Source organism: Hylobates moloch, unplaced genomic scaffold, assembly GCF_009828535.3.
Source record: "Hylobates moloch isolate HMO894 unplaced genomic scaffold, HMol_V3 SCAFFOLD_3, whole genome shotgun sequence".
NCBI classification, from domain to species: Eukaryota; Metazoa; Chordata; class Mammalia; order Primates; family Hylobatidae; genus Hylobates; species Hylobates moloch.
The window spans coordinates 153444264-153456624 of NW_026652278.1; the positions used below are offsets into that span (position 1 = coordinate 153444264).

The window sequence follows — 12361 nt, forward strand, 5'->3', positions numbered from 1 at the left end:
AGTTTGTCTTTATGTAAATTTTGCCAATAAATCATTAGCAATAACTTTTTTTCACAGTTTATTTAATTAAGGTTTTCTACATGAGATTTGAGGAAAGGAACAACATGAAGATGCAGTCTATAATTCCTAAAAGAGAAATTTGCCAAAATTTGTCTAAATTTTATAGCAGTTCAAAGTACTGAATTTGTTTCAAAACCTTTTGTCTTTTTAATTTTTTGTTTAGCATTATTAATTGGTGAATTCAGCATCTGAACTGTGATTACTACTATGGAAGACCACTTCAGTACACATAAAAATCCAAATACTATTGAAAGTTTTCTACAGATTCAACAAAGTTGCTACCAAAATTCAATAACTTTTTTTGCAGAAATAAAAAAATTTATCATAAAATTCATATAGAGTCTCAAGGGACCCTAGTCAAAACAATTTTGAAAAATAAGAGCAAAGTTGGAACACTCATATTTCCTGATTTCAAAACATTACAAAGCCACAGTAATCAATACAGTGTAGCACTGGCATAAAAACAGAAAAAACATACCAATGGATTAGAATAAAGAGCTCACTCAATTGCAAAAGGGCCTCCTCTTTAACAACAGGTGTTGAGAAAACTGAATACCATGGAATACTATGCAGCCATAAAAAAAGAACAAAATCATGTTCTTTGCAGCAATATGGCTGACATTGGAGGTCATTACGTTAAGCAAATATACACAGGAACAGGAAATAAAATGCCATTATGTTCTCTCTTATAAGCTGAAGCTAAATATTGGGTACTCATGAATATAAACATGGACAACAATAGATACTGGAGACTAACGGAGTGAGGAGGGAGAAAAGAAGGGTTGAAAAACTAATGATTGAGCACGAGGCTCACTATCTGGGTGACAGGATCATTTGTATTCCAAACCTCGGTATCCCACAATAACTCAGGTAACAAACCTGTGTTTGTACCCCCTGAATCTAAAATAAAAGTTGAAATTATAAAACAAAAAAACTAGATATCTGCATACAAAAGAATGAAGTTGGACCTTCATCTTACACCAGGTATTAGTCTGTTAGGGCTGCCATAATAAAATACCTTAGACTGGATGGCTTATACAATAAAAATTTATTTTTTACAGTTCTGGAGGCTGGGAAGTCCAAGATCAAGGTACTGATCAAGTGGGTTTTACTCTGAGGCTGCTTCTCTTGGCTTGTAGGCAGCCACTATGTCGCTGTTTGCTTACATGATTTCTTCGTGTGAATGCAGCGACAAAGAGCAAGATCTCTGGTGTCTCACCTTATAAGGATACTAATTCTATTAGACCTGAGCCCCATCCTTATGACCTCATTGAACCTCAATGACTTCCTTAGAGGTTCCATCTCGAAACACACACAGTAGAGGTTAGGGCTTCAGCATCTGAATTTGGAGCTAAGTGGGACAGAAACATTCAGTCTATAACATACCATATACATAAATTAACTCAAAATGGGTTAAAGAGCTAAATGTAAGACTCAAAAATATAAAACTTCTAGAATAAAACATAAGAAAAGCATCGCAGCATTTGACTTGGCAATGATTTCTTGGCTATGACACCAAAAGCATATGCAACCAAAAGTAAGAACAAACAAAACTAAATATAAATACCTATAAATAAATGATGTAAACTACATCGAACTTAAAGACTTGTGCATCGAAAGCCACAATCAACAGGTTGAAAAGGCAACCTGCCAGGCGCAGTGGCTCATGTCTGTAATCCCAGCATTTTGGGAGGCCAAGGCATGTGGATCATTTGAGCCCAGGAGTTCCAGACCAGCCTGGGCAACATAAGGAAACCGCATCTCTACAAAAAATTTTAAAAATTTACTTGGTAGCAGTGGTGCACACCTGTAGTTCCAGCTATTTGGGAGGCTGAAGTGGGAGGATCACTTCAGCCTAGGAGGTTGAGGCTGCAGTGAGCCATGAATGATTGTGCCACTGCACTCCAGTCTGGGTGACAGAGTGAGACCCAGTCTCAAAAAAAAAAAAAAAAAAAAAAAAAGGAGAAGAAGAAAGAGGAAGAAAAGTAGATGTATATGTGGGGAAATTTCCACAATCTTTAGTGTAAAAAAGCAACATATAGAACAATACGTTTAGTACAATCACATTTCTCTTTAAAAACTAAAATAAGGCCAGACGCGGTGGCTCATACCTGTAATCCCAGCACTTTGGGAGACCGAGGCGGGTGGATCACAAGGTCAAGAGATCAAGACCATCCTGGCCAACATGGTGAAACCCCATCTCTACTGAAAATACAAAATTAGCTGGGCGTGGTGGCGTGCGCCTGTGGTCCCAGCTACTCAGGAGGCTGAGGCAGGAGAATTGCTTGAACCCAGGAAGTGAAGGTTGCAGTGAGCCGAGATCAGGCCACTGCACTCCAGCCTGGCAACAGAGCAAGACTCCGTCTCAAAAAAAAATAATAATAATAATAATTTTAAAAAACTAAAATAAATATATCTTATAGAGATACACAGAGAGGAAGAGAAAGTATAAAAATATTTTTTTAAAAATATTTTTTTAAATCTGGAAATATATATAAAATGAACTATTGCCTCTTAACATGAACTCTAATGAGTGGAATTAGAAAAGAATAACTTTCACTTCTTACTTTACATACTTTGTAATGAGAAAATAAAATTGTCCTCTCAATTCTAATAAATCTCTATTTTTACACTGCAAGTTCTAAATTCGGCTACATGATTGTACAAAATTTAATTTTAATGAAGTCAACATTGTATTATGACTTTGCATCAGAAAGTTCTGCATTCAAATCTCAAATTTGCTTCTGACTCCTTGAGAGCTACTTTGTAGGGGCCAGGCACCATGGCTCACACCTGTAATCCCAGCACTTTGGGATGCCAAGGCTGGTGGATCACCTGAGGTCAGGAGTTCGAGGCCAGCCTGGCCAACACGGCAAAACCCTGTCTCTATTAAAAATACAAAAATTAGCCAGGTGTGGTGGTGGTCGCCTGTAATCCCAGCTACTCTGGAGGCTGGGGCAGGAGAATCACTTGAACCTGGGAGGCGGAGAGGTTGCAGTGAGGCGATATCACGCCACTGCGCTCCAGCCTGGTGACAGAGAGATACTCCATCTCAAAAAAAAAAAAAAAAAAGAAAGAAAGAAAAAAGAAGAATCTTAATTTGTTAGAGTAAGATAATTGAATATAAGCGAATATAAGATAATTGAATATAATCCTACTTCACAGAGTTGTTGGGAAGAGCAAATGTTTAATAAATAAATAAAGATTGTATTTTTTAGTCATTTTCATATTTCCAATGCCTGCCATGTTGTAAGCAATCAAGTATTAATTATAATCAGTTAATAATGCATTTAATAACTGTTTACTAATTGCTTACAATATGCCGGGGATGCATAGTATAAAGGTGACTAAAGCAGAACCTCTGCCCTCCGAGAAAGCACAGTCTAGTGAGGTGCAACTTCTCACGTCCCTCCATTCGGCTTCTGATCACAGGTCGCCAGACACTGCAGAGAAACCCCCACCTTCACTCCTTGCTGACATCCTCAAAAGACTCTGAGAGGGTGGCAATGTTATCAGAAATTTACAGAAGTATCCAGCTTATGGGATAATTCTCAGTGGGCTTAGAAATACTTTAATGCCTGAATTTGCTTACCCAAAATATAAGTGAACTTGAATCATTTCCTCTGAAAAATCCTCAACTAGCCCATCAGGAGATGCACTATTTCTGTTGACTGGGTTGTGTTCAAGCCACCATGTGTAAAATAAATTCTGCAGCATCACTTATTCTGTTCTTTTTCTTCAGTTTGCAAACTTAATTTATTCACAACTGCCGAAAATATTACTGCGGTGATGATTTTAAATCTGAATTCCTTCAATAGCGAGAAATGAGTAGATATACACCTCTTGGTTCCCCCTCTACTTCCCCTATCAGTCCTTGTGTGCCTCCTTTGTAGGTTCTGCCTAATGCTGGAGTGCCTGGGACTCAGTCCTTCCACCTCCTCTCTATCTGTACACATTCCCTTGGGGATCGCTTTTACCTTGTTGCTTTGACTTTAAACAACATCTGTAAGCTGATGAGTCACAAATTTGTATCTCTAGCCTAGACCTCTTTTCTGCTCAGCATGCCTACTTCAAAGTCAAATCCAAACTTAATTCCTGATCTTGCTTCCAAAGCCTCATCCACCCACCGCCTTCCCTTCAAAGTTGTTGGCAACTTCATCTTTCCAGTGGCTCAAGACAAACCTCTTTCTCTCATAACCCATATCCAAACTGTCAGCAAATCTTGTTGGCTGTAGCTTCAAAATACACCCAGAATTTGATCACATTCCTTAAACTTCCACTGCCACCACCCTGATCCAAGCCACCATCATCTCTCACCCCAGAGTATGGCAGTAATTGATCATATCATTCATTGGCTCAAAATCTTGTAACGACTTGCTATTTCATTTAGACCAATAGCCAAAATTCCTACAATGACTAACAGAGCCTAACGTCTTTCACCCAGCCTCTTGATCTTCTTTTCTGTATCTGTCTCTGAGACCCCTGACTACACTGTTCTTCCAACTGTTTCTGAAATACACAGAGGGGTTCCTGCTTTAGGTTGTTCTACTGGCTGCTGTCATTGCTTGGACGACTCTTTTAGTTAATAATATTCACATACATCACTCCTCATCTCCCTCAAGTACTTACTCAATGTCGCCTTCTTAATAAGCTTTACGCTCACCACATCATTTAAATTTCAATCTCCTCTTTACCTCAGCATTCCTGATCCTCCTTGCAAAGTTTTACTTTTTTTATATCATGCATGCTAACATGCCATACATTTTCTTCTTTATTATATTTTGTTATTTATTGTCTATCTCTGTCTGCAAGAAGGTAAACTTGGGGATATGGGAAGAAAATATATTAGTCAAGGTTTACAGAAACACAGACCAATAGAATATAGATATAAACACAGATAAAAAAGGACATTTATATACATGTATATATATATATATATGTATTTAGAGAGTAAAGTGCAGATTTCTTTTCTTTTCTTTTCTTTTTTTTTTTTTTTTGAGACAGAGTCTCACTCTGTCAGCCAGGCTGGAGTGCAGTGGCATGATCTTGGCTCACTGAAACTTCCATCTCCAGGTTCAAGCCATTCTCCTGCCTCAGCCTCTGGAGTGGCTGGAACTACAGGTGCGTGCCACCATGCCCGGACAATTTTTGTATTTTTAGGAGAGACGAGGTTTCACCATTTTGGCCAGGCTAGTCTTGAACTCCTGACCTCAGGTGATCAGCCTGCCTAGGCCCCCAAAGTGCTGGGATTACAGGTGTGAGCCACCACACCTGGCCTAAAGTGCAAATTTCTTACCTGCATATACTGCACAGTGGTGAAATCTGGGCTTTTAGTGTACCCATTACCCAAAGAGTCAACATTATACCCAATAGGTAATTTTCAACCCTCACTACTCTTCCACCCTCCCACCTTCTGTTGTCCCTAATGTCTATTACTCCACTCTGAATGTTCATTTGTACCTATTGATTATCTCTCACCTATAAGTGAGAACACACAGTATTTGTCTTTCTGTTTGTCAGTTAGTTCACCTAGGTTAATGGCCTCCAGTTCCATCCATGTTGCTGCAAAAGACATGATTTCATTCTTTTTATGGGCTAAGTAGTCCATGGTGTATACATACCACATTTTCTTTATCCAATTATCCATTGATGGACACTTAGGTTTAATTCCATATCTTTGCTATTGTGATCATTGTTGCGATAAACATAAGAGTATAGGTATCTTTTTGATATAATGATTTTTATTTTTTATTTTTTTTATTTTTTGAGATGGAGTCTCACTCTGTTGCCCAGTCTGGAGTGCAATGGCTCAATCTCAGCTCACTGCAAGCTCCGCCTCCTGGGTTCACGCCATTCTCCTGCCTCAGCCTCCCAAGTAGCTGGGACTACAGGCACCCACCACCACGCCCAGCTAATATTTTGTATTTTTTTTTTTAGTAGAGATGAGGTTTCACCATGTTAACCAGGATGGTCTCGATCTCCTGATCTCATGATCTGCCCACCTCAGCCTCCCAAAGTGCTGGGATTACAGGCATGAACCACCGAGCCTGGCCTGATACAATGATTTTTAAAGGAGATTTACTATGAGAAATTGACTTAGGGGATTATGGAGACTGAGAAATTCCATGATCTACTGTCTGCAAGCTGGAGATCCACGAAAGCTGATGGTATATTTCCATTCAAGTCCGAAGACCTGAGAACCAGGAGAGTCAGTGACATAAACCGCAGTCTCAGGGCATGATATTATTTGGATGTTGTCCCCTTTAAATCTCATGTTGAATTGTAATCCCCAGTGTTGAAGGTGGGGCCTGGTGGGGAGGTGATTGGCTCATGGGGGCAAATTTCTCATGAATGGTTTAGCACCATCCCCTTGGTGCTGTCCTCGTGATAGTGAGTAGGTTCTCATGAAGTCTGACTGTTTAAAAGTGTGTGGCATCTTCCCCCTCACTCTCTTGTTCCTGCTTTCACCATGTGAAGTGTCTGCTCCCATTTCACCTTCTGCCATGCGTAAAAGCTCTCTGAGGCCTCCCCGGAAGCTGAGCAGATGCTGGTGCCATGCCTGGGCAGCCTGCAGAAGCATGAGCTACTTAAACCTCTTTTCTTTATAAATTACCGAGTCTCCGTGTGTGGTGGCTCACGTCTATAATCCCAGAACTTTAGGAGGCCAAGGAAGGTGGATCTCTTGAGCTCAGGAGTTCAAGACCAGCCTGGGCAACATAACAAAACCCCATCCCTCCAAAACTACAAAAATTAGCTGGGTATGATGGCACATGCCTGTAATCCCAGCTAATCAAGAGGCTGAGGTGGGAGGATCGCTTGAGTCCAGGAGTTCAAGGCTGTAGTGAGCCAAGATCACGCCACTGCACTCCAGCCTGGGCAACAGAGCAAGCCCCTGTCTCAAAAAAATAAAAAATAAATAAATAAAATAAACATAAACATAAATTAGCCAGTCTGAGTGATTTTTTTAATAGCAATGAAAAGAACAGCCTAATGCAGGGCAGAAGAATATCTGAGATGAGATCCCCAGCTCAAGTAGTGAGGCAGGAAAAACAGGAGGAATTCCTCCTTCCTTAGCCTTTTGTTCTATTCAGGCCCTCAACAGGTTGAATGATACCTACTCATATGGGGAAGGCGATCTGCTTTACTGAGTCCACCAATTCAAATGCTAATCTCACCCAGAAACACCCTGACAGATACACCCAGAAACAATGTTTAATCTGGGCACCCATGGCCCACTCAAGTTGACACAAAAAATTAACCATCACAAGAAGCAGTGATCTTTGTCAGTTTTATTCGCTGATGTATCCCAAGCATTTAAAACACAGTCTGAAGCATGGTGTGTGCTCAGTAAGAATTGCTGAATGAATGAGTGAATGAATGATTGAAGATAAGTGGTGCTAATTGACATCAGGACTAATAATATAAATGGACAGTATGTGCAATCAAAGCAGATAGAAGTAAAATTTCAAAGTCATGAGGTGCTTTAAGGCTCACCCAACACAACCCCTTTAAAACATTTAGGAAACAGAACCAGAGAAATCAAATATTTATGAGAGATCATTCTGCAAACTAGTGGCAAAGAGTAAAGAAAATCTGAGCCTTTTAGTTTAGTAGTTTTCCTCAGCTCTTCACCACTTCTCTTGCCTAGGGAATGCTTTAGCCTAGATTTCTTGAGGTTCCAGAGGACAGTCATAATTACATTTAAAGGGTGTTTAACTTATTTTTTTCTTTTTCTTTTTTTTTTGACAAAGTCTCTCTCTGTCGAGGCTGGAGTACAGTGGTGCTATCTCAGCTCTCTGCAATCTCCACCTCCCAGTTTCAAGCAATTATCCTGTCTCAGCCCCCTGAGTAGCTGGGATTACAGACGTGCCACCACGCGGGCTGATTTTAAAATTTTTAGTAGAGACGGGATTTCGCCCTGTTGGCCAGGCTGGTTTTGAACTCCTGGGCTCAAGTAATCCGCCCGCCTCAGCCTCCCGAAGTGCTGGAATTACAGGCATGATCCATCGCACCTGGCCTGTTTAACTTATTTATTTCAGGAAATATTAACTAGTGCCTAAGAAATGGTATCTTGATAGCTCACACACTAGATCCAGGGACCCTAGAACAGACTGAGATGGGTTACTGGACCAAGTGACAATGCCCCTCAGGCTTATGGATCCCAGTCTGTGGACAGTGAGCTCCCAAAATCTATCACAAGTTGTCTTGAGCACCCAGCCCTCTACAGCTTTCTCTGTCTTTATATGTGACATGTTTCTCACATGCCATTAATTTTATTTTATTTATTTATTTATTTATTTATTTATTTATTTATTTATTTATTTATTTTGAGACGGAGTCTTGCTCTGTCGCCCAGGCTGGAGTGCAGTGGCGCAATCTCAGCTCACTGCAAGCTCCGCCTCCCGGGTTCACGCCATTCTCCTGCCTCAGCCTCTCCGAGTAGCTGGGACTACAGGCGCCCGCCACCACGCCCGGCTAATTTTTTTGTATTTTTTTAGTAGAGATGGGGTTTCACCGTGGTCTCGATCTCCTGATCTCGTGATCCGCCCGCCTCGGCCTCCCAAAGTGCTGGGATTACAAGCGTGAGCCACCACGCCCGGCCCATGCCATTAATTTTAACATCAATCTTAGTGCTCTTTCTGTTCATCATCTTAGTGCCTCTTAGTCCAGAGGCAGTTCACACCTTACAAAAGATGTCATTAGCCTTTGCGATATTGAACCAAAACATTACCTAGGAAGAAACAAGTGTTCACTAGTCTCTTCTCAGTGGGCAAATGTCCTCTCATCCTTGCTCTGTCTCCTTTGGTTAAGTGTAATCCCTTTCCTAGCCAACAGGAAAAGTTACATCAGTGAGCACCCAAGTCTTCTTATAACCGAAGTTAATTTCTACTTTCTCCAAATGGTGAATTTACATTCTTTTTTCTAAATTCTTTTTTATTGTAGAGGAAGAACATGAAATAAAAGGAAAGGAAAAGAAAAGGAAAAAGTCTGAAAAGAAGAAAAATTGCTCAGAGGAAGAGCATAGAAGTGAAGCTGTTGAGCTATGATCTCATAGCCACGAATATTTCTTGCTAAGAAGACAGAGGAAGCAATCCATGGGAACTACTTAACCACAGTAAACAAGAGGAGGGGATAATGAAGAAAGTTAAAATCACTTACTGATTAAACACGATGATAATAACCATTAATGAACTCAATACTCAGGAAAGGTTTCACAACATTTCTGGGACTCAGCATTATCCAAAATATCTATTAAGAGCTATACACCATTCTAGCTGCAATTGACTATACAAAAAAAAAAAGGCCAAAGTGGTTACAATAATAAAATAGAACACAGAGAAAGAAGAAAACTACATGTGTTACAATTTGGTAAGATAAAACAAAAAAAAATAAATTTTAATCACTTTTTTTGGTCCTGCGACACACATGATAATTTTTGTCTTAATTCTCCTAACAAATGATAATGAAAAGCTATAAGTAACTGTGTTATTGCTTCCGTATCTGAAACAGGTGAAAGAGGGAAAAAACACTATATATTTTTACAGCTTTACAGCAGAAATTTTGAAAGGTTTACATTCAATGGAAATATTAGCATTGCCTTAGTAGACTTTAAAACACAAATGTCTACGTTTTCTGAAGCAATATGGTTTACAGAGACATGAGTTTTTGTAAATCTCTCATCCCAATACTATGTAAATCCTTAATGTGTAAGCATCCAGGAAAAATTGTCATTCTGTGTCCTTTATTCATCCTAAAAGTTGAAAGTTTTCTGTTATTTATAATTTTTTTTTTTTTTAATTTGAGAGAGAGGCCGGGTGCGGTGGCTCAAGCCTGTAATCCCAGCACTTCGGGAGGCCAAGGTGGGCAGATCACAAGGTCAGGAGATCGAGACCATCCTGGCTAACATGGTGAAACCCCATCTCTACTAAAAATACAAAAAATTAGCCAAGCGTGGTGGCGGATGCCTGTAGTCCCAGCTACTCGGGAGGCTGAGGCAGGAGAATGGCGTGAACCTGGGAGGCGGAGCTTGCAGTGAGCCGAGATGGTGCCACTGCACTCCAGCCTGGACGACAGAGCAAGACTCCATCTCCAAAAAAAAAAAAAAAGGAGAGAGAAAGAGGCTCTCACTTTGTCACCGAGGCTGGAGTGCAGCAGTGGTGTAATCATAGCTCACTGCAACCTTGAGTTCCTGGGCTCAGGTGATCCTCTTGCTTCAGCCTCCCAAGTACCTGTGACTACAAGCATGTGACATCACAGCCAGCTAATTTTTGTAATTTTTTGTAGAACCAAGGCCTCTCTATGTTGCCTAGGCTGGTCTCCAAATCCTGGACTCAAGCGATCCTCTGCCTCAGCCTCCCAAAGCACTGGGATTATACGCATGAGCCACCATGCCTGGCCTGTTATTTATAACTCTTACAGACATTAAACCATCACAATCAATGCTGGCAGCATTATCATGGCAGGAAGGAATCCACGATACAACCAAAGATACCTACCTACCTGCATCTCGTAAGAATCATAGCTCAGGTCTCCATTGCCACTGAGTTTCAGTCATGTGAGAGACTCGCTTTATCTGTACTTACCCCTGCCCTATACTGCTCACTTTCAAGAAAGATTCAATAAAGATGGCTTTCTGCCATAGAGAGATAGGCATACTAGTATAAACAGAATGTTTACAAAGTTAACCAAGTAGTCACCCAGGTCAGAGTACTAAACATTTAAAAGGGCTCACTAAGTCAGAGAGGACAGAGAATGGGCTTTAGAGATGAGCAGATCTGGGTTTGAGTCTGCTCCAATCTTTCCTTATTATATGACCTTGGGCAAATTACTTAATTTCTCTAGCCTTGGTGTTCTCTCTGAAAAAATGAGCATTTAAAAAAATCTTTGCTGGGTTGATGAATGGATGAGAGATAGTATAAGCAAAATGTTTAACTCAGTGCCTAGGATCATTGCTGAATAAGGCTACCTATTATTATTGGAAAGCATTTTGGGACACTTGGACTTTTAAGTTTACTGATACGTTTTTTCAGAAAAGCAAAAAAATCTACAACATGGTTTTGAATACTCGGATGAGGCTCCATTCACTCCCTTAGCCCATCTTATGTATATTACTGCATTGACTGGAAATGGGAGGCACTTCACAATTAGGAATATTGTCAGGTCAGCCAGGCGCCGTGGGCATGCTTATAGTCCGAGCTACTCACAAGGCTGAGGCAGGAGGATCGCTTGAGCCTGGGAGTTTGAGGCTGCAGTGAGCTCCAGCCTGGGTGTGAAGACCCTATCTCAAAAAATAAAAAATTTTAAAAACCTGTCAAATTAGATGTTAAAGAGGACGTGTAAAATAAAATTTCCCTAACATGTTTACGAAATAGCTGCAAAAGGCTGAGCACGGTGGCTCACGTCTGAAATCCCAGCACTTTGGGAAGCCGAGGTTGGTGGATCACCTGAGATCAAGAATTAGAGACCAGCCTGGCCAACATGGTGAAACCTCGTCTCTACTAAAAATACAAAAATTAGCCGGGTGTGGTGGTCCATGCCTGTAATCCTAGCTACTCAGGAGGCTGAGGCAGGAGAATCACTTGAACCTGGGAGGCGGAGGTTGCAGTGAGCCAAGATTGCGCCATTGCCCTCCAGCCTGGGCAGCAAGAGCAAAACTCCATCTCAAAAAAAAAGAAAAGAAAAGAAATAACTGCCAAAACCCCAGGCTATTATTTTTGTTACCCAAAGCATAACCAATCTACCAAAGCAATCCAAAATGCTTCAGAAGGCCCGGCGCGGTGGCTCACGGCGGCTCATGGCCTTCTGAAGCATTTTGGATTGCTTTGGTAGACTGGTTATGGCCTATAATCCCAGCACTTTGGGAGGCCGAATCAGGTGGATCACTTGAGGCCAGGAGTTCAAGACTAGCCTGGCCAACATGGTGAAACTCTGTCTCTAAAAATACAAAAATTAGCTGGGTGTAGTAACCCGTGCCTGTAGTCCCAGCTACTCAGGAGACTGAGACACAAGAATTGCTTAAAGCCAGGAGGCAGAGCTTGCAGTGAGCAGAGATTGTGCCACTGTACTCCAGCCTGGGCGACAGAGCGAGACTCTGTCTAAAAAAAAAAAAAAAAAATGCTTCAGAAGCAACTGTATAACAGAGACATACTGAACATAAGATTTCTGCCATTCATGTCTGCCTATAAGGATAGACGAACCATCTCAGATAAATAACTGAGATATTTATTCAACGGTATTCTCATCCAGCATAAAATATTTTTTTCGATGTAGTAACAAACTTACCATCTTTTACTTTAAGTGT

The 12361-nt window shown here is 40.8% G+C and overlaps 1 protein-coding gene across 1 annotated transcript in view; it reads left to right on the forward strand.

The window, feature by feature from the left end:
* The window catches only part of SMIM31 (small integral membrane protein 31), a 46544-nt gene extending 34821 nt beyond the window's left edge, over positions 1-11723 (forward strand). The window contains exon 3 of the mRNA XM_032172246.1: positions 9004-11723. Coding sequence (XP_032028137.1) covers positions 9004-9107 — 104 coding nt within the window. The 3' untranslated portion in view covers positions 9108-11723. The remainder of the gene's footprint in view (positions 1-9003) is intronic.
* The last annotated feature ends 638 nt before the right edge of the window (positions 11724-12361 follow it).